This window comes from Natrix helvetica (assembly GCF_964273705.1).
Source record: "Natrix helvetica genome assembly, chromosome: Z".
In the NCBI taxonomy this organism is placed as follows: domain Eukaryota; kingdom Metazoa; phylum Chordata; class Lepidosauria; order Squamata; family Natricidae; genus Natrix; species Natrix helvetica.
In genome coordinates, this window is record NC_138554.1 from 20,510,768 (window position 1) to 20,533,161 (window position 22,394).

At 44.8% G+C, this 22,394-nt stretch overlaps 1 protein-coding gene across 1 annotated transcript; it reads left to right on the plus strand.

Moving 5' to 3' along the window:
- The first annotated feature begins 840 nt into the window (after window positions 1-840).
- On the plus strand, window positions 841-20,244 carry TBC1D10B (TBC1 domain family member 10B). Its single transcript, XM_081933258.1, has 9 exons — window positions 841-2,274; window positions 8,271-8,370; window positions 8,990-9,097; window positions 10,223-10,329; window positions 11,429-11,543; window positions 12,505-12,570; window positions 14,899-15,088; window positions 16,108-16,262; window positions 16,994-20,244. The coding sequence occupies exons 1-9, from the start codon at window positions 1,439-1,441 to the stop codon at window positions 17,681-17,683; spliced, it is 2,367 nt and encodes a 788-aa protein (XP_081789384.1). The 5' UTR covers window positions 841-1,438; the 3' UTR covers window positions 17,684-20,244.
- The last annotated feature ends 2,150 nt before the right edge of the window (window positions 20,245-22,394 follow it).

Below are 22,394 nucleotides of genomic sequence, written 5' to 3' on the forward strand. Positions count from 1 at the left end.
GAGAGTTGTTGAGGCAATTTAGAGGTTTATCTGTGTCCTCATATTGGGGTGGACAAGCTTCTGCTTTAGGGTATTCTTGCATTTGTTTATTTGATTGGTCTGATGTTAACCAATCTATGATCTGGGTGTTGATTGTTGAGGGGGCGGGGAGGTGTTTTGGTCTGTTTGTTCCTTTTTTGGCTGGTTGATTGTCTCTTGTGGAAAGAAGGCTACTGTCCAGGAAGAAACGAAAGCACTTAGCAACGATCCAAACAAGGGGAAACAAAAACTTCGGAGGGAAGCGAAAACCTCTAGATCGATTACTCAATCAGCATCGCCGCTGCTTTTAGATTCCCTTTTTGCTTCGGGGATCCTGAAGAAAACTGGATCGGACAAAGGCCGCTGGAATCAAAGAACTGGCAAAATAACGTTAAAAACCGTCTTTCCCGGGCTTCGTGCCCTCGGGACCCTCCCCCGTCTCCGATTCGCCAAGCCAGGTGTCAATCCAAATCCTGCGAGGCAATTCAGTCATTCACCTGGCTCGAATTGTTCCCTTATTGGTCTCTGGCTCCAACACTCGTTAGTTTGAAATGCGGAGCTCAGCTTAGCGTCGTTGTCTTCGGACAACGCCTCCCAGCCCTTCCAAAAATATGTCGGGCCTTTCAATCGATTGCCAAGGATTCGACACATTCGCGCCCAGATTAACAACCCGGCACTTTATTGGATTGGAAGGACGCTACTCTGGAAAGACTCCCATTTACGGCTGCTGTTCATTTGACGACAGGACGTCGCCTATACGACACGAGCGTCATATGCGTTGATGGCGCCGAGAGGAGGGGTCTCCCTGCTGATTGGAGGAGGCTTGCCGGCTCGTCTTTTCATTGGTTGCGTAGTGTTTAAGTGCACGCCTCCTCTGCCTCCGAACAATGACTTCGGTCTACTTTATTGCGGCTTCTTCAGCTTCCCGGCTAAGAGAAACGGAATCCCGACGTTGCGTTCCTGTCAGGGATTGGCGGGTGCTTTCCGCTAGTCCCGCCTCTGGGTCGGAACACCTCATTTCCTCCCTTCCTCATTTTCATCGCACTCTACCACAAGTCCCCTTAGTGATTGGCTGCGTCCCCAAGCCCCGGTCTATTCCGATTGGCTACGTCTCCGTAGGACCCTCTGTCTTCGTTCCGAGTACCTCAGCGTCCATTTTTTTAGCCCTTTCGCGATTGGATAAACCCGTCTTCCTCCTCGCTGTTCATTGGGTGAAACGTTGGTCCGGAGTGCGTACGCAACTCGGGTAGCTATCTCTGTCTCTCTTTTTCTGGAGCTGCTGCCGTCGCTGCCGTCGTCTAGGTGGGGGCGGGGGGGGGAGGGAGCCGCGAAGCTTTAAGCTTCCTCCCTCTCGTTTCCCTTCCTTCACCGTCGCTCAGGCATTGGGCTGGGTGACCAGGCGGGAGGGGGGCCCATTGTTATGGAGACGGATTGTGGGGACCCCTCATCGCCGTCGCCCCGGCCCAATGCCTCCCATTCGGTCCTTCACGTTCTCAAGCGGAGGGCTCCCACACCTGAGGCCTTCGAAGGGACGACGAACAGCAAGCCAAGTTTGCCTTTGGCCACAGCCAACGATGCAGCAATAGCCATGGACCCCAGAGAAGTGCCAACCGGTGCCACCCCGGCAGCACCTTGCAACCCTACAGAGGTGACGTTAACCACGATGATTGCAGAGATGACACTTGTGGCCAACAGTGCTGGAAAGGTGGCAGAGCCTGGAGAGGCGAGGCCTGAAGCCGTAGCGATGGAATCTGGAGATGGGTTTTCGGTGGATACCATGGTCCCAGTGGTCAATTCTGTGGCTCCTGCCATTACTAATGCTACCGTGAATGATGGTGGGGTGATGCCATCATCGGTGACTTTGCCAAGAGACGCGGTAGTGAAACCCCTACCGGTTGCACCGGCTTCGCCAACAGTGATTGTGGTAGCCCCCAGTCCTATGACTCCACCGGAGAAGACTTCACCAACATCTCCAGAGGGTTTGATGCTTCATGACTTTTCCACTCCTCGGCCACCTCAAGACATGGGCTCCCAGTCTAGCCTGGGCACTACTGCGTCCAAAGCCCCTCCGGCTTCTGATACTTTGAGCTATTTAGATTCTGTTAGTCTCATGTCGGGCACGTTGGAATCGTTGACTGGTCCTGGATTCCTTGACGATGCTAGCTCTCTGGGGTCCGATTCTGAAATCAATGGACTTGCCTATCGTAAGACTGATAAATACGGCTTCCTGGGGGGCAGCCAGTATTCCATTACACTGTAAGTATTGGCACCCCTGTGATGGCCTTTCTATGCTGAGGAAAAGAAGTCCTTTATCTCAATCAAACTAGTCCCGCTGATAGGCATCCCTCTCTCGTGGACTAGAGTGCTGATAATGGAGAGCTTCACATTTCTGCCCTGTGGGCCACCAGCTCTTATCCTGGTGAAAGTGAACTCAGGAGAAGTAATTGTGTCTTAAGTACTGTCCTGATTACGCTGCCACAAAATTAAAGCGTATCAGTGATCCATTATTGATCAGGTTTCTTAAATGACATTTTTTTTTCTAGTTTGAGACTCCGGGATACTTCGTGCCTAAGCAGGGGGTTGGACTAGAACAGGGGTCTCCAACCTTGGCAACTTTAAGACTTGTGGAGCTGGCTGAGGAACTCTGGGAATTGAAGTCCACAAGTCTTAAAGTTGCCAAGGTTGGAGACCCGTGAACTAGAAGACCCACAAGGTCACTTCCAACTCTGTTATACTTCTTACCTAATACAATTTTCTGAGAAGATATAATACCGCTTCATTTTTCTGATTAGCATTCAGGAAAAAATTATGAATTTTTTTTGTTGGTTTTCATTAAATAAACTTCCCTTTCTTCTGATCATTCTGTATTTGGCATGCATCAAATTCGAAGGGCAACTAATAAATTACATTGTACTTCCTCTAAAAAAATGGACAATACTCTACACACTATTCACTGTTTCATGGGAGGGAAAGTCCATAAATCTGAGTAGCTTGGGCCAGTAAAGTAGACAATTGGGCTATCAGGTTCCTTTTCCTTAAACACTTAAATATCACATTGCAACATTGGTTCTCTGATCGGCCAAATGAGTCATTTCTCCACTCCATATATAGCTAAAATGTATTTCTATCCTCTTTTCCATAACTATATTTTTCCTTTTCAGTTTGCATTGCTCTTCCCTTTGGTGTGAAATCAGAGTCATGTCCCTCGGGGTGTGGCTTCATACACCTTTTCATTGTGATAGAGTGGCTGTATTTCTTGACTTGGCCCATACGTGTGATGCATTTTTTTGTTTTTGAGCACCAGTAATGTGGCTCCTGACAATCTTTCTGTGGTTTCTTGTTGGTTTGAATAGTTTTCATAAAAATCGTTCCACATACTGTTTTCTTGAAATCATCCCTATTGCAGTAACTGCATACTTTTGTAATGATGCAAAAAGGAAAGCAGTAAAAAAATTCCTGGTTCAGGAATTTGACTGGTCAAAAGGTGAATTCTTCTTAAAGATTGAGTCTGATAACTTTAACTGATATCTATAGATATTATAGATAATTTTCATGGCAATTATATACAAGCAGATTGCCACTGCCTTCTGGAATTTCTTTTTTTTTTTGTTGCTTCCCAGTCTAGCCTATACTTCTGGTATTTTGTTAGGGCACTGTTTCTCAGCCTTGGCAACTTGAAGATGTGTGGAAATACTGCACTAGAGTGAATATAAGCATTCCCTTCCAAATTCTTGCAAGCTTGCTTCTTCTGCTTAGTTTCTGAGCCTAGATAAGTTTAGGAAGATGCTGCATATCATTAGATAAATTTGTATAAGCTCTGTGCACACATCCCACGAGCCTTAATTTCAAGCAGCTTTTAAAGCTCCTAATTGTTTTAGAATCAGCTTATGTTTCCCACGAGACTCTCAGCTGCAGAGAGGGTGGCAGATACAATAATGAATTTGTGCTGAGGTTGATGCATTCTTTGTGCAGCCTGAAAAAGCACATGTTGACTTTCCAGAAGAGCTTTCGAGCACTGCCATTTGGAATTTATTGCTTTTCTCCTTGCTGTCTCTGCCACGATCTCAACAACCTATTCTGCCGGGAAATTTGGAGTTGATTGAAAAGGTTATTGTGCAGCAGTATGCGAAACGGTGAGCCTCTGTGGCCTTTGATCACAGTTAGATGCAGCATTATAACATGTACCACTTTCCATGGTCCCTGAGTGGCAAGTGCCAAACTGTACCCAGTTAGCATTTCTTTCCAAACTCACATGGCTATGCTAGCATTATACACTGGTGACTGAAAGGTAGCATGTTTCCCCTGCAGCCCTAATCTCTTGTGGCATGTAAACACTTTGTGTGTCTACGCATCTAGACATTGACCCATTCATTATGGTGTCCATTTGGGCACTAATGCAGCAAATCTAGCAGTTGTCTCTAAAACTAACCGTTCATTAAAGAAAAAGATTTGCTAACAAATGCCAACTTTTCTTATGCAGCATTAGATTCAACCTAAGGCAGTGATGGCGAACCTATGGCACGCGTGATGGCACAGGTGGCACGCGTAGCCATTTGTCAGGGCACGTGAGGCGCTGCCCTGTCAGCTAGCCAGCGCGCATGCGCGCGCTGGCCAGCTGAGTTCACCCTTTTTTAAAGCCATTTTTCGCCCTCCCCAGGCTCCAGAGGCTTTATAGGAGCCTGGGGAGGGCGAAAAGAGCCTCCCCCCCGCCCCGGAGGCTTCAGGAGCTTCCGTGAAGCCTCCAGAGCATTAAAAAACGGCCATACGGGCAAACCGGAAGTTCGGGAACAGACTTCCAGTTTGCTCGGAGGGTCGTTTTGAGTGCTCTGAAGGCGTCAGGGAAGCCTGAAGCCTTCGGAGCGCTCAAAACGACCCTCCGAGCAAACAGGAAGTAACTTCTGGTTTGCTCAGAGGGTCGTTTTGAGCGCTCCAAAGGCGTCAGGGAAGCCTCCTGAAGGTCCCTGAAGCCTCCAGAGGGCGTCCGGGGAGGCTGTATTCGCCCTCCCCAGGCTCCTATAAAGGCTCTGGAGCCTGGGGAGGGCAAAAAAAGCATGTAAAAATGGGGGATCATGCCTGTAGTGCGCGCATGCGCACTGAGGGGGTCAAACATTGCATTATGGGTGCGGCACACCCGCACAGGACACCCCTGCGCTCCCCCACTTATGGCACGTGAGCCAAAAAAGGTTCGCCATCGCTGACCTAAGGTATTTCAAGATGCTGAAGGAAATTTCACAACTGTCTTCTTAGTTCTAGAAACCTTTGTCTAGCAGCAGCCGATTCTTGTTCAAAGGAAGATCGAACAATCACTTTCATCAGCTAGCAGATGAAAGTACTCTTCTAAATAGGAATAGGGTATGGGGGAGACTGTCCTTAGTTATAAATTGTTGCAGCTAATTGCTATTTATATGCATTATCTCCAAGGAACACTCTCTGAATTTGTTTCAATTGCAGTTAAAATAGGAGGTGGAACAAAGCATGTCCATTTTTGCTAAATATGAACATTTCTTACAGTTTTACACATGCAAAAAAGGTGTGTGCTCTCCCTCCTGAGGCTGCTGATGTTTCTCTGCAGGAAAGCAGATAATAAGGAAACGTGTTAACATAGATTATGGTGTAGGTTTCACTTTGTTTCAGTTGGCCTACGTGCTGTGGGAGAGGATGATGGTGTTTCTTTGTGGCAAGATTCTCTTTTTGGTTGTGGATTAGCTGCTATTCCTGCCTAACCATCTGTACTAACCGTATGCCGTTCTCAGCTGCTTGTGGAGTGGAAACCCTCTACAGGAAGCCGGTTTTTTTGAGGAAAGCTGATCAGCACAAGCCAGAGTAACCAATAGAAAAAGATGTGCATGCTAAGAACTAAATTGGCTTACAATTGAAAAAGAGAAGGTAGTGTTTAGTATTTGACTAAGCTTTGAATATACTTTCCAGTTACATTCACTTTTATTCATAGCTTGAACTGGAAGAGAGGGTTAGAAAGTCTAGAATTGGGGTTTGCAGTTCACATTTAACCATTTTTCCTTTCCTTATTCCAGTAGCCAAACATTTAGCTACAACATGGGTCTGATGTAAATTAGTTGTGCAATAGTATTCTCTTTTTTCTTCCCCTCATACATCTGTGTTTTCTTAGCAAATATAAAGGTTTGCCTTTGCCTTCTTCCAGAATGTTCCTGGACTAGTTTATCACCTTGGGATTTGCTGATGGGGTACTCAAGTACTGAGCAGGCCTACTCATGCTTTCGAGTCCAAATAAAATTGGCCAGGTGCTGAGACCTGGCTATTGATCGTTGTGATCCAAATTATCTCTTCTCTATCTCCTGTTTATCCTTGAACAGCCTTTGGCAAAGGTTTAGGGGAGGACATGGAAGGAAAGAAAGGCAGGATGCAGATTTCAGGTGGCATTAATGATCAAGTCCAGGATTTCATCTGTGATACGACCATGGTTAGTAAGTGACCAGAGGCTGGTTGATAGGCTTCTTTGGGGCAGTGAAAGACATGCTTAATAATGTTGGTGCACCTGCTTCTTTTGTAAAAATGTGTTTCACAAAAGCACCAGTTACTGCCTTCTTCCTATGGGTGTGGCTTCGGGGGAGCAGTATTCTTCTTGCCCACTCAGAATATTTATTTCTATGACTTTTTACAATCAGTCTCACCACTTCCTGTTTGGCAAGCAGCCCTTCCTGTTTTTTGCTGGGTTTTGTTAATGAGAGCCCTACCTAGATCTTGCTTTATGATCACCATCAACCCTGAACCCCCTTGCCTGAAACCGATGAAGTTGGGGATCTTCAGTCGGATGCTGCACTACTCTAATGAGAACTTATCAAATTCTCATTGCCCCATAAGCTCCCAGGAAAGACTCAGTGGATTGTGACTCAAAGGGGCTGAAGGCAGCTTCCTACTTTCACACTAGCCCAGCTGCCCTGCACATTCTTTCATGTCTTTCTTTTATTGTTAAGGTGGAGGCTACATGTTAACCTTGTTTGTGGTGATGTGCATCAGCTGATGCTGGAGGCAATAATGGGCAGTGAGAAACCATAAACAGTGAGGCAGAGAAACATTTCTGTGAGATATTCTCAGACAGGAAAGATCAGGTCCATGTACACGAAGGTTCAGTTAAGCTGATTCATTGCTAAAGGCCTGTGCACAGAAATTTTCTCAAATTATTTAATTAATTATTTTCTCAATGGTCAGCACCTGAGTAGAATTAAATAAGGGTCATTAGCTCTCAGGTAGGGCTGGGAGTACACTTGCAGCTACATATGGATTCTAGGCTAGTCCCTCTTTTCACTCCACCCCCAGGTTCTGACTTTACTTCTCCTACAGATGCAAATGTATAAGGAACTCTTCTCCCATAACCCTCTTGGAGCCATAAAGCAAGGGGGAGATGCCAAAAGTGTAATCCAGGATTTTTTTTTACCATGTGTACAGCACCTGACTGTGCGTGAGTGAACAATGAAGAATGTGTTCAGTTATAGTGTCTGCAGGCAATTTAGCTAAATATAGACCTAGCATAGTTTGTTCAGAATGGGATGTCTACAGGTAGTCCTCAACTTAAAACAGTTCATTTAGTGACCATTCAAAGTTACAATACTGAAAATGGGACTTATGACCACACTTACAACTGTTGCAGCATCCCCATGACCATGCGATCAAAATTCAGATGCTTAGCAACTGGTTCATACTTATGACCATTGCTGTGTCCCAAGGTCATGTGACTCCCTTGTGCAACATTTTGACAGTCAAGGGCAATGGGGATGCCAGATTCACTCAACTGGGTTACCAATTTATCAACAACAGTGATTCACTTAACAACTGTGGCAAGAAGAGTCATAAAACGGGGCAAAATTCATTTAACACATGTCTTGCTTAACAACAAAAATGTTGGGCTCAATTGCGGTCGTAAGTCAAGGATCACCTATTATCTTAGAGGGTGTTTGTGATCCATCTTGTCACAATGAGGACTGGATTGTAGAGCTTCCAAGAACTAAGACACTTGTGGGTGGGGGAAGGAGATAAGTAAGCCTTAGAGGCTTAATTTGCCACCATCCTAAGGGTTTGTCTTTTAGGGTTTGAATTGCTTTGCTCAGTAAAGGAATTTGTCTCTGTTGTTATGAAATCTCAATATAAAGGAGAGGCTGAGAGGTCCATCATATTGCACAGTTCCTTAGAATTGTGCAAGACACACAGCAGTTGTAGCATTTTTCTTAGCTCCTCATCTTCCTCGGTTTTGTTGTTGTTGTTGTTTTTTGCCGCAGGGAGAGCGCCATCCCTGTGGACGTGGCCAGACAGAGGGAACTTAAGTGGCTGGACATGTTTTCTCATTGGGATAAGTGGCTGTCACGTCGGTTTCAGAAGGTGAGCAGAGATCAGAGTCAGAGACCTCTGTTCCTGACTAATAAAGAAGAGCTTTAATTTCTGCTTGGGTTTTTGGAATTTCTATCTCTTTACTTTTTTTTTATGACCATTGCACCATCCCTGTGGTCACATGTCCAAAATTCGGTCACTTGGCAACAGCATTTAAAACAGCATTGAAGTGTCCCAGGATCATGTGATCACCTTTTGTGACCTGACAAGCATATTCAATGGGGAACCAGATGTACTTAACTGTGTTATGAACAACTATAGCAATTCATCTAACAACTGTGGCAAGAAAGTTTGTAAAATGGGGCAAAACTCACTTAACTGTCTTGTTTAGCAATGGAAATTTGGGACACAATTGTGATCATAAGTGAAGGACTACCTGTATGGTGTTACTTTAAAGCAATGTTTCTCAACCTTGGCAAGATGGCTGGACTTCAACTCCCCAAATTCCCCAGTAATCCTTTCTGGGAATTGATCTTCCTGGAATTTGAATTCCCAGAATTCTTTCTGGGAGTTGAAATCCACCCACTTTAAATTTACTAAGATTGAGAAATTCTGCTTTAAGGCAAGCAGTATTTACTTCATCTACTAATGATTGTATGTTTTATTGTAGGTGAAATTGCGGTGCCGGAAGGGGATTCCCTCTTCTCTCCGTGCCAAAGCATGGCAGCTACTCTCAAATAGCAAGGAACTTTTGGATCAAAATCTGGGAAAATTTGAGGTATTTCCGTGAATCTTTTGAGGTTACTAAAATATACAGGGAAGCCTACTTTTTTTATCTTGGAGAATGCAGAAGTTTGATCATGTCTAATAGATATATTTATATCCTACTTTTCCAAACGCAACTTATTCTGAAGTAGCTTACACCTAATATCAAGCTATATTAGTAAGCTGCAATAGAAAGCTCCTAAACGGGTGAAATTCAGCAGGTTCTGACGGGTTCTGGAGAACCGGTAGCGGAAATTTTGATTAGTTCAGAGAACCGGCAAATAATCACTTCTGGCTGGCCCCAGAGTGGGGAGGGAATGGAGATTTTGCAGTATCCTTCCCCTGCCACGCCCACCAAGCCATGGCCACAGAACCGGTAGTAAAAAAAAAAGTGAATTTCACCACTGCCCCTAAACCTAACAATTGGGAACTCTCCTGAATAACAAGGTGGGAAGGGAGAAGGTTGAGCTGGAACAAGCAGACACCTGGAATGTCTTTCTGGAATCCTTTCCATAAAACAGCAACAATCAGTCCTGTGAAGCAGTGTTTCTCAACTTTGGCAGCTTGAGGTTGAGTGGACTTCAACTTTCAGAACTCCCCAGCCAGCTTGTCTGGCTGGGGAATTCTAGGAGTCGCAGTCCACCCAGGGATGTAGTTCACCCTCTTAAGATAGGCTTCTGCCTCCAAATTCACCAACTTCCCTTCCTTTTAAAAAAAACAACAACAGAATTTTATTGGTTTTTTAAAGAAAATAATCAGGGAAAGGGGTAGTGGGTGAGGTTACAAATTTTGACAGTTACATTATGTAGGAAATGGCCCTCCCCCCCATTCTCATACCTTTCATTTATTAATACATTAAGTTGTTACTACTTAGTGATATTTTGTCAGCATATAAACTTTTATCTTCAAACAATTTCAATCATTTTATATCCAACAGATTTTCTAGTTCATTTTTGTGATCTGAGTTTTCTCGATGTTGCCTCTTCTCCCCCCTCCAGCAGAGCTCCGGCACCTCCCGTGTCCTGTATATCCGGTGTAATGTCATCAGGTTTATCTAGGAGGATTTAATTTTTTTCCATGAAGGCCTCCGCCTCCTTAGACCAACTTCCCTTCCTTGTTGGCTTTTCTTTTCTCTTAGGATTTGGAGCGTCAGTCTGGTGATCCCAAATGGCTAGATGTGATTGAGAAGGACCTCCATAGGCAATTCCCTTTCCATGAGATGTTTGCAGCTCGAGGAGGCCATGGGTGAGAAAATTAAAAGAAGGGGCGTTTTGGGGTCCAGTGCTCAGACCTCTAGGGCTGGAAAGCCACTATGATCCTTTCCGCTCTCAGAATGCATGAAACAGTTTTCCTTCTACACACACACTAGATCAGCTCGTCAGCCCCAACTCCTTTTGAAATTTTTCATAAGCATACAGGTAGTCCTCAATTGGCAATCACAATTGGGACCAGAATTTCCATTGCTAAACAAGGTGAGTCACATGGTTGTTAAGTGTATCCTACGATTACGATCATTAAGTGAATCTGGCTCTCCCTCCCACCCACCCCCCAATTGATTTTGCTTGTTGGAAGCTGGCCGGGAAGGTTGCAAATGCAATCACATGATCCTGCGGTGTTGCAGCCATCATTAATACATTGCCAAGGGCCTGGAAATTTGATCACATGATCATGGGGATGTTGTGACAGTTGTTAAAGCGAGGGCCAGTCGTAAGTCACTTTTTTTCAGAGCTGTTGTATCTTAAAACAAATGGTGGTAAGTTGAGGACTATCAGTATTGGCCCAGCTCTTTCTCACATTGGGTTGCCTCTACCACCCCAGCCTCTACTACAGCTGCTCCTGTATCTGATCTCTGATGTGCCTTTCTTCATCTCTAGACTTAAGATAATGGGACATAGGTTAATCAGGAACTCATGTCTGCCATGACACTTTTAGCTGTTTCATTAACTAGCCCCATAATGGCATATTTGCCAGCACAGCAGACCTCAGCTCCAGCACACATGCGCTTGCCGGTCAGCTGACTTTCAGCTTTCTGGAGGGCCAGAGGAGGCCGTTTTCGGGGGGGGGGGAGGGTGTTGCTTGCACATGCGCAGGTGGGGCTGGCGGCTTGCACAGCGCAGATGGGGGGCGTGCGCAATAGCGCGCACACACACACAGTTTTGGCACACCTTTAGAAAAAGTTTAGCCATCAATGAACTACCCTATTGACCTTGTTATTAATTAAAGACACTAAAGAAACATAACAGAGAATTCTGCTTTCCTAGAGTTTGGCCTCGTGAACAGGGAGCTCCGATAGAGTCCAGGAGTCTAGATTAAATTTTCCATTCCTCATCCTTCTCCCTCACAGGCAGCAGGACCTCTATCGCATCCTGAAAGCCTATACCATCTACCGGCCAGAAGAAGGTTACTGCCAAGCACAAGCGCCCGTAGCCGCAGTTTTGCTGATGCATATGCCCGCAGAGGTGAGGAGCTGCTTCATTCGCACTGCAATTGCCAACTTGGAAAGCCTAGTTTCTCTGGGAAAGAACCACACCACCTAATTTTACTTATATTTGCAGAATATTTCAGCATTTTGGGGCATGTATATCAGGGGTTCCCGATCCTCAGGCTGTGGACCACTACTGGGCCATGGCTTATTCGGAACGGGCAGCACAAGTGGCAGGCTGTTGCGTGTGTGCAGCTCCACTTGCATGAGTGGCACCTCAAAGGCTGTTCCATTGTGTGAATGGAGCTGCGTGTGTGAGTGAATACTGGCCTGCCCTTGCTTGGGCCAGTTCCCCTCTCCCCCTGTCAACTGGGCCTCCAAGCTGCCTACTCCTGATACTTCAAGAGGGGAGCAGTGAGAGAAGAGGCTGAATGGGACGAGTGTGCCCTGCTCAGCTTTGCTGACTCACTGAAGCTGCCTGTGCTGGACACCTGGTCCGCTTTTGGACTGTTGGGCAACCCCAGTGAGTCTGAAGGAGCATGAGACGGTGCCCCCCAAATCTTCTCAGTGCCAAAAGCTTACATATCAACCTCTGTCCTTTTGAACTGACAGGGACTTCATCAATTCCAGAAGCCGGGTCTAGAGCATTGACAGTGAACATGTTTTCATGCAGCCTCATGCATGTGTGATGTTAAATTATAACCATTACGCTAGCTGGCAGCCCTGATGGGATGTGGGTTAAATTGTTTCCAATTGAGACTTTGTTCTCCTTCTGTGGCTTTGCTACCGGCTCTGATGCGTTACTTCTGTGTCGTTGAAGAAACATGGAAGCTCCAGGTTTGGGAAAGGCTAAGCTCCTGAATTGAATTTGCTGGCTTAGTAACTGGAAAGTTTTAACTAGGAGTTTGCTAGTCTGCTATGCACCCAACCGTGGCTGCTGCGATTATCTGGGCTAAAGATTCCTTGGTCTCTCTCTCTCTCTCTCTCTCTCTCCATAGCAAGCTTTCTGGTGCCTGGTGCAAATCTGTGAGAAATATCTTCCTGGATACTACAGTGCTGGATTGGTAAGTTTGACTGCTTTCCCATAGAGAAAAGCACTTTAGAATTCTTCACTGGGAATACCTTTTGCATTACACGTACTCCTTGCTTAACGATCGGTCGCTTAGCATCGTTTGAAGTTATGGACTCCTCAAAAGGAATTTACAACCCATATTTGAAATTCCGATGGCTGCACCCTTTAGCTCCACCCACCCACCCCCGCGTTCATGTGATTGCCTTTTGAGTGAAACTGGCCTGCATTTATGACTCTGCAGGTCTCCTGACTGGTTTCTGGCGGGAAAGGGGTGGGGAGACAGCCAATGGGTTTGCTTACTGATTGTGGTGTTTGCTTAACAGGTGCAGGGCATTTGCTTAACAACCACTGCAAAAAAAAAGTTGTAAAGTTGAATTGGTGATGTGAATGCCTCAACTTAAGGCCATCATAACTTACAGCAGGAAATCCTGGCTCCACTAGGGGTCATAAGTTGAGAATTACCTGGGCACAGGAATTTCCAGTGTAAGGATGGGCAATAGGGGTTCCATTTCTTGATAAAATGTTAAAGATCCTGAGAATCAAGGAGTTAGCAACCTGGTGTCACAAGGAAAATAGTATAAAAGTTCTTTTATAAAGGGTGGATTTTTTAAAACAGCCAAAATGGATGTATACAAATAAGCAAATGCATAGGTAATCTTCAAATTACAACAGTTAATTTAGTGACCATTCAAAATTACAACGGCACTGAAAAAAGTGACTAATGACCATTTTTCATACTTATCACCATGGCAGCTTCAATGATCAAAATTCATATGCTTGGCAACTGACTCATATTTATGACAGTTGCAGTGTCCTGGTGTCATGTGATCCCCTTTTGCAACCTTCTGACAAGCAAAATCAATGGAGAATCCAGATTCATTTAACAACCGTATAACTAATTCAGCAACTGCAGTGACTCACGTAACAACTGTGGCAAGAAAGATTGTAAAATAGGACAATATTCGTTCAACAAATGAATCACTTAGCAACAGAAATGTTGGGCTCTGTTGTGGTTGTAAATTGAGGACTACCTGTATTAAGCTTGCTGGAAGCTTTAACAAACCTGCTTTGATTTTACATCCTGTTGGTTTAAAAAATAGGTTGCACTGATGAAAAATGTTCATTGGTTGCTGAAACATTGTTCTTGTCAGTGGAATCTTAAAGAGTTTTTGGGGAATTATGAATGGAAAGGTACCTGATTCAGCCTGTAGGTTTCCAATCTGGCCAAAACGGATGGGAATCCCGTATCAATGTACAGAAATGATGGTGCTTCTTGGTATCATCTAAGGAAGACATAGCATTGTCTCTAGTAGAAATATATATTGTGCTGGAGGATGGAACTTCCTGGAAAAGTTTGAAAAATATTCAGTAGGGCATTGGATTTGAAGACAAAACAAAAACCACCCTTTTGCAGCTCCTTAAAGGAGCTCATCCTTTTTCAGGATTGTGCAGCTGCAGAGCAGTTTTGAAAACAGAGGATGTGGTCTTAAGGAATTCCTGACAGATGCTACCTGCAAACCTTTTGGCTTTCCACAGCTAGAATATGTACTTCTTGTAACGAAAGGCAATAGTTTTTCTGTTAGGCTACCTCATCTCAATTGGTTTTTCGGCAGGTTTCTTCTTCAACCTTTTCTCACTTCCCCTCCCCCCCCCCATTTCTGGGTCAACTTGAAATTTCATATTCTCTGACTGATCTTAAGACTGAGTTAAATCATGAGTTATCTGTCATGAGTAGGCTGACTTCTGACAAGGGGTCTGATGAGCCCTGCCTACCACTCTGAGGTCAATCTGGTTTCTTAATTCATTGAACTGAAAAGAGCAACACAATTTTTGCCTGCAGAAACCTTGAACAGTTGCAAACATTTCAGTCTTGCAGGGTTTTTTTTTTGACCTTCAGTTAGCAGGATGACCCATCATACATTTTATTTGACGTTGGTTTGGAATGTCATACGAACCATGCTTTAAGACAGCAACTTTAAGCCTGGAGGACTTCAACTCCCAGAATTCCCCAGCCAGCTTTGCTTAAACTTCCAGGCTTAAAGCTGCCAAGGTTAGAGACCCCTGCTTTAAGGCTTAGTCTGGTGTCTGGACCCAGCCTGTTGTGCTATGTTCAACAAACAATGGTTAAGCAAACAGTAGCTTGGTGCAATGTATGACTCAGTTCTGCGTCACATCTCCCCAACTTTCTTTGCTGCTCAGAGGTTATAAGCCCTGCCTAGGCCTTGGGGGGGTGGGGGAGATAAACGCATTGGCAGGGAAATACAGGCTATCATGTCTGGAGCCCCTGAATTCACTCCAGATTCCATCTGTGCTTGTTCAGGAGGCAATCCAGTTAGATGGGGAGATCTTCTTTGCGCTTCTCCGACGAGCGTCTCCCATTGCCTACCGTCACCTGAAGAGATACAAGATCGACCCCATCTTGTATATGACCGAGTGGTTTATGTGCATCTTCTCCCGGACCTTGCCTTGGTGTTCCGTGTTACGTGTGTGGGATATGTTTTTCTGCGAAGGTGAGCTGTGACCTTCAATTCTCTTTGGCTTTCTGTCAAATGCTGCATGCTTGCTTCTTCCCTTACACAGATTCCATCGGGAAGGGAAAAAACCCACAGTGATTCTGCAATCTCTGGTTTTTTTTCCCCCTCCCTGAAATGCTTTTAATTCACCAGATGGAGGAGAACCTCCCTCAACCATTATTTAAATAGTCCTGGCCAGTAATTTGGCAGTCTCCATGGCTGTTTGACCATAATGATAATGATGATAATGATAATAAACAGGTGAAAGGAAAGAAAGAGAAGAATTATATGATGTCAAATCTAGCCTAACGTAATTATTCTCGAAATCGTACTGGGGATCATTCAATCTCTTTACCAGGAGAACTAAGCTGACGAGTCAGATGTTTGTGAATTATGCATAGTATTTAAAAAAATTGATTCTGGCTGTCTCAGTGCTGGGGCATTGTAACTTGGAATTCCATTGTATTCCGCAAGGCTTGTCTTTGCAAGAATGCTTGGAATGCTTGGAATAACAGCTCCAGTATTTGTTTTATTCTTATTTATTTATTCAATCAAGCCCTCCTCAACCAGATGACTCTGTGCTAGAACCCAGGATTATTAAATAAAAAATGTGATTTTAGCAAAACATTCAAGATGGGCCAAATGATTCTCTGCACTGGAGTTTATAATTGAATCCTCTTTGTTCTATAAGGTAATGGTGATTACTCATTTGGTGAGCAATAAAATGCACATTAGAGCCAGGCATATGTGGTACATTTTCCTAGTAGCTGGCAACATACACTGTCACAAACACCCAGAGGTCCCTGATTGGTTGCACTTTGCATAAAACAGAGTGCTGAATTTGAGAGCCAAATTCAGCTAGGATTGTTTTAAAATCTTTAATAGACTTTGGTTCCTTCAACTGCATCAAATCTTGCATTTGTGACCAGATCCTTGGGCCTCTATTCCAACTTTCTCTTCCCCCTCCCCCCCTTTTTTAATTTGATCCTTTCTTCCTCCTCTTTATCTTCTTGCAGGAGTGAAGATAATTTTCCGGGTGGGCTTAGTGCTACTCCGAAACACCTTGGGCTCAGTGGACAAGTTGCGGTCTTGTCAAGGCATGTATGAGACAATGGAGAAATTGCGAAATCTCCCTGTTCAGATCATGCAAGAGGAATACTTGGTCCATGAGGTGAGAATCCCAACTTTTTTCTTTGTTGCTTTTCTTATATTGCTGCCCCAAAGGTTTTTGGCCAGGTAAGGAAACAAGGTTTTCAAATATAATGTAAACCATGGATGTGAACTATGGCAATTTCCAGAATCCCTGAGCCAGCCATGCTGCAAGCTACCTTGCCTGACCATTCCTTGGGCAACATCTCTTCTCCCAAGGTCATCCCATATCCCATTACATCATCTCACAACTCTCCATTTTTCTGAGATCCTCAAGCCTGCTGAAATAATCACGTTTTGAATTTTTTAATGGATTTTAAATTCAGAAACTTAGTTGGAATGCTTAATACTTTCTGAATATCACATTTATGCAGTAATTTGAAATTGGCTGATGAGAACTTCCGTAGCTTTTCTTTAATTACGTAATAAAAAATATTTAGAAGGCTTTTCCTAGCTTTAATGCTGTGATGGGCATTGGTGGGGATGTGTATATGTGTACATATTGTTGGGGGCAATGTACTGATTTTATAAACCGCTTAAGAGAGTGTTGTAAACTCTATAAGTTTAGACGCTATTGCTTTATGTATAAAAGCAGAGGATCTTGTTCTATTAACAAGGATTTTGAATGAGATCTGCTCCTGGCTTGCATGTACTTCATGACAAAGTCCTCAGCAGTAGAAGGGAAGATGGATCAAAAGATGCCACATGTAGTTATTCCTCCTCCTCCTGTTTCTTCCTTCCTCTCTGATTCAGGTGATTAATCTTCCAGTTACTGAAGCCCTCATCGAGCGAGAGAATACCACCCAGCTAAAGAAATGGCGGGAAACTCGGGGGGAGCTCCAGTACAAGCCCTCCCGCAGACTCCATGGCTCGCGAGCCATCTACGAGGAGTGCTACCGTATGAATCCTCCCCTGACAGCCAGCGCCAGCCTCCTGAGCCTCACAGGGCTAAAGCACAGGGTTGCCCTAGGCAGCATCAGCGGTCCCTCCTTCTCCCCAGCTCATTCCATAAGTACCCTGGCTGAGTCTCCTTCACCTTCCCGGGTCCCTGCTGCTGCCCAGAACCAGGTGGTGGTATCTGAAGGTCTTCACGCTGCCCTGCCCTCCCCTACCGGGAACAACACCCCTTTGGGTGGCCCTAAGAAAAGCAGCAGCAGCAGCAAAGCAGAAAAGCGGAAAGAAAAAGAACGGGAGAAACAAGAGAAGATAGAGAAGGAGAGGCAGAAGCTGCAGAAGGAGCGGGAGAAGAAGCTGCAGAAGGAGCGGGAGAAGCAGGAAAAGGAGCGGGAGAAGAAGCAACAGAAAGAACGAACCAAAGAGGAAGCCAAGCTAAAGAAAGAGAAGAAGCTATCTTTGAGGAAAAAAGAACCCAAATCAACCCCCGAAGATGGAAGAGATGGGGAAACCTCAGGGGGGTCTGTGCTCCAGGACACTTATTTTTGAATAATACTAAAGGAGTGGGACAGCACAAGGCTGAGCAACTCCCGAGGACCAAGAATATGGTTGCCACTAGAGACGTAGTGTGGTTGAAGGACCCAAAGGACTGGAAGAGAGGTACGCCAAGGGGAATCGCAACTGGATACAGAAATCCCTCAGACGGGGGGGTCAGAGAAGGTTGGAGGAGGTGGGCTTGAATCCCCCATCCTGCTCTCTTCAACCCTAAGGACTAGAGAAAAAAGGTCCACAGTAGCTGCTGTGCTCTATGTGTGGATATGGAACTAGGTGGGCCCCGTATGAATTTCGCCACAACCGACAGATGCAACTGCACCAACCCTCCTCCATCCCCTCCAAGCTGGGAGCCTAACCAAGGAAGCAATTGCGTTCTTCACGAGTACTTTATAATACCTCCGCTTCCCTTTAAAACTGCTTGATCGCTCCAGGGATGACATCACCTCCCTCCAGAAAGGCAAAATGTGGACTCTGCCCCCTCCCCAGTATTAAGAGGCTCTTCTGCCATTGCAAAGTGGATTGGCCCTTTCAACATTATCACATATTTCCTCCTGCCCCCCCCCCCCAATTCTCTTCGACCTGGTGGACTCTACAAGGCACTTAGGAAACATCCCATATAGATAGGTACTCCCCCCCCCCGCTCCCCCTTGCATGGCTTCTTGCAGGCTAAGCTAGCTGCCTTGTCTCCCGGCCCAATTGCCTCTCTTTTCAGAATCATTTGTTGATAGGCAGACATGGAACCAGGGTAGCTTCTTCGAGCTTGGACATTCAAGAAAAGAGAAGCTTGGTCCTGTTGGCTTTTTACAATTATGTGTGTCAAAACTGTGGCAGAAGATTTAAGGAAGTTGGGTTGGCCAATTGGCTGTTCCCATATAAGGGATTCCTAGCAGTCAACGAGGAAAGAAAACCCCTCAGTTCTAGAAAGGTTTGCTGCATTGATGCAGAAAAGAGAAGTAATTAGATTGGGTTTAAAAGACAGGTTGCATTTTCTGGTTCTCTATTTTTGACATGTAGTCAAATAGTTTCAGTCAGAACAAAGGGGCGGGGGGAGGTCAATTTCCTGCCCTTCAAAAATAGCTTTTGGCAGAAACATTCCTGAGAAATCGGGGAGGGTAACCTTTTTCTGACCGCTTGCTATTTTGTCCAAAAGAGGTATTTTGGGGAGAACGTCTGTCCCCAAGAAGAAATTTTGGCAAACTGTGTCCCCCCCCCCCCCCAAATGCCTATAGCTGTAAATTATGGAAATGTTTATTACATTTAGCTTTTAATCCTATCCCTTAAAAGCAAAAGATCCTTCTCTATTACAGAATAAATTCCTTAAGAATTAGTTTTTAACCTCCACTGATTTACTTAGATAGTTCCTGGGGTGTACTTTTTGAAGATAACTGAAAATGTTTTCCAATTTTAGTGCTGCTCCCCTGTCTTTTAACAAAACTGACAGGTTTCTTGAGCAGTGGCTGATAAAGCTGATTTAAAACTGGTTTATAACTTGTTGATGTAAGTAATAACAAATATGATGCATGCCTGATTTCCTTGTCCGACAAAAATGGGCCTCTAAAACAGTGTTTCTCAACCTTAGCAATTTTAAGATGTGGGAAATTCAACTCCCAGGATTCCCCAGCAAGAATGGGGAATGGTTGAGGAATTCCGGAAGTTGAAGTCCATACATCTTAAAGCTGCCAGGATCGGGAAACACTATTTTAAAGTAATTGGAATGTATTTTGCTCTAGAATTTTTTTTTTCCTGTGGTTCGCTGTGCGGCCACAATGGAGATCTGTTTCCTTTTAAGGAATTACATGCGGATAACTGCAAACCTTTAATGGTGGAGCAGAAGGCAACTGTCAAAACTCTGGGTTTTTATTCTATGGAGTCTAGGAAAATAATATTGGCAGGTCATAGAGTTGATCAGCTTAGGAATGGTGGAAAGAGGTTTGGGGAGTTTGAAACTGGAAGATAAATTCTTGCTGCCTTGGAAGTCAGCCTGGGCTACAGTATTATGAGTCCATACTGGATTCGTGAGTTCCCAATTCTTCCGCAGCAACTTTTCCTTCTCTTGTGTCATGTTCTCTGCAGTTGTGAATAGTTTGAAAATCATGAGCCTGTTTCAGAATCTCATTTCCCCAAATATATCTGTACCAAATAGCAGTTTCTCTTTGATTCACATCCCTAACGAAAATGTTCTATTAGCCTATTCTCCTCTCTGTATATACTTTTTCTCTCTAACACATATATTATATATATGTTTCAGTATTGTAATTATGTATACAGATCCTTGGGTTTTTTTCTTTGACCTTATGCTCTTATTTAATGGGACAGACACTGGAAATTAGGAATCCATCATCTCCCCATGCCTTATTGTTATTTTTAACGTTTTTTCAACCGCTGCCCCTAATTTGGTCAAGCAGTAAATTACAAATAACAACTCTTTGCTGTCCTACTTGTTAATATTTTTACTTTGTTTTTTTTAAAAATAATTTGTCCTTCGTTTTTATTAGATTTTCCCATCCTCCTGCATTGCTTTGTCTAAAAATGTTAACAAAACAAAATGGAGACCATGTTTGTCGAGTGACTTTGTTAACCGAGGATGAATTGGACTGAAATTCCAACACTGGAGGTTTTTAAGGAAAGATGGAACAATTGTTTGTCTGAAATGGTGTAGGTTTTCCTGCTGGAGCAGGGGGCTAAATTAGAAGACTTCCAAGGTTACAGCTCTGTTACGTTGTTATTCTGAATTAAGCTATTTATTTTTATGGGATGGTTCAAATTGAAAACAATGGTTTGTTTATTGAAGAAGTCTAGGTTCAGAAAGCTTCTACCACACAAATTTCAATTAACCAGAGGGAGGTGGATTCAGACAACCCAGAGTGACGTAGATTTAGTCCTAAATAGATCAGATTGTGCTGGGAGTCAGACAAATTCTTTCTGGATAGCTAACTTCATTCACTGGCATTTGTGACTGAAATCAAGCCCTAAAGAGGTTTTGCTAAAACTTGGTCTTTCTAGACACTCCATCTCATTGTACATTTCATCCCATGCCCTATGACAGTGATGGCGAACCTATGGCACGCGTGCCACAGGTGGCACGTGGAGCCATTTGTCAGGGCACACGAGGCACTGCCCTGTCAACTGGCAGCATGCGCATGCATGCTGGCCAACTGAGTTCACCATTTTTAAAAGCCATTTTTTCACCCTTCCCAGGCTCCAGAGGCTTTATAGGAGCCTGGGGATGGTGAAAAGAGCATCCCCCCCCCCCAGAGGCCCTCCGGAGGCTTCAGGGACCGTCCGGAGGCTTCCCTGAAGCCTTCAGAACGCTTAAAATGACCCTCCGAGCAAACTGGAAATGACTTCCGGTTTGCTCGGAGGGTCGTTTTGAGCGCTCCGAAGGCGTCAGGGAAGCCTCCCTCCCCAGGCTCCTATAAAGCCTCTGGAGCCTGGGGAGGGTGAAAAAAGCATGTAAAAATGGGAGGGTCGCGCCTGTTGTGTGCACGCGCACTGGGGGGGTGTCGTGCATTGCATTATGGGTGCGGCACGCCCGCACACGACCCCCCTGCGCTCCCCCCACTTGTGGCATGCAAGCCAAAAAAGGTTCTCCATCGCTGCCCTATGAGGACAGGGGGCAAAATGGATAGAGATGTGAGGGTGGTTGTTTTTCCCCGTATCCTGTCCAAGGTTGTTCCAACTCTTATGGTGCCATCCCAGATTTGTTTTCCCCTTCAGAGGGAAAACTGTAGGAAATGGAAATGGAGATTGCGGCTTCTTTGGCAGCTGCCAAATGAATGATCTGATCATCCAAGCCTCGTATGGACAGGCCTGGCAGGTGGAAGTCTTGATCCATAGCAAAGCCTCCAGTTGGGTCAGCCTTTTGAAGCATTTTACCCCTTGGGTCAATGATTTGGACACATTGCACATCCTGTTCTTTGAATAGTCCCTGGGTGGTACCTGCTGGAATTTCACTTTGCTCTCCTGCTGATCAGTAATATGAAATATGATGAATCTGCCATGGTCACTGGAGATTTGAACTTGCATTCCCCTCCACAAGTTTCTGTTGCAGTTCCTTAAGTATTTTTATGAATCTAATTAGGCTAGGCCAGTGGTGGGCAACCTTTTTTTTCAACTGAGCCAAATCTCGCCAAAACCACGATTGAAATTTATTTTGAGAGCCACATTTTTAAAACCGAAAATGCATAGGATGGTACACTGTTTTTAGTTTCAATAAACTCTGGCATTTGAAGCACGCAAGTCTTAAAGCTGTCAAGTTACAAGATCCTTGCATCCCTAACCCTTTAGGAAAAAAACCCCAAGGGGTCTTCAAACCTGACAGCTTGAAGACTTGTGGACTTCAACTCCCAGAATTCTGAGAATTGAAGTCCACCAAGGGCATCAATCATATTAGCCCAGGCAGGGATCTGCAAAATTGGCTCTTAAGACTGGTGGACTTCAACTCCCAGAATTCTGAGAATTGAAGTCTACCAGTCTTAAAACAGCCAACTTTGCAGACCTCTGTGTTAGCCCAAAGCCTGGCGCTGGGTGGGCCTTGCTCCCCCATTGGTGGAGCCCCAGGAAGCGAGGAGGGAGAAAAAGAGACCGAGGCCAAGGAGCTTTTCCCCCCCCTCCCCCCGCAAAAATCTTATCAGGGAGCCGGCGGGCAGTAGCAAATTAGCTGATCACGCGGCGTGATCGGCTAATTTGCTACTGCCCGCCCGGC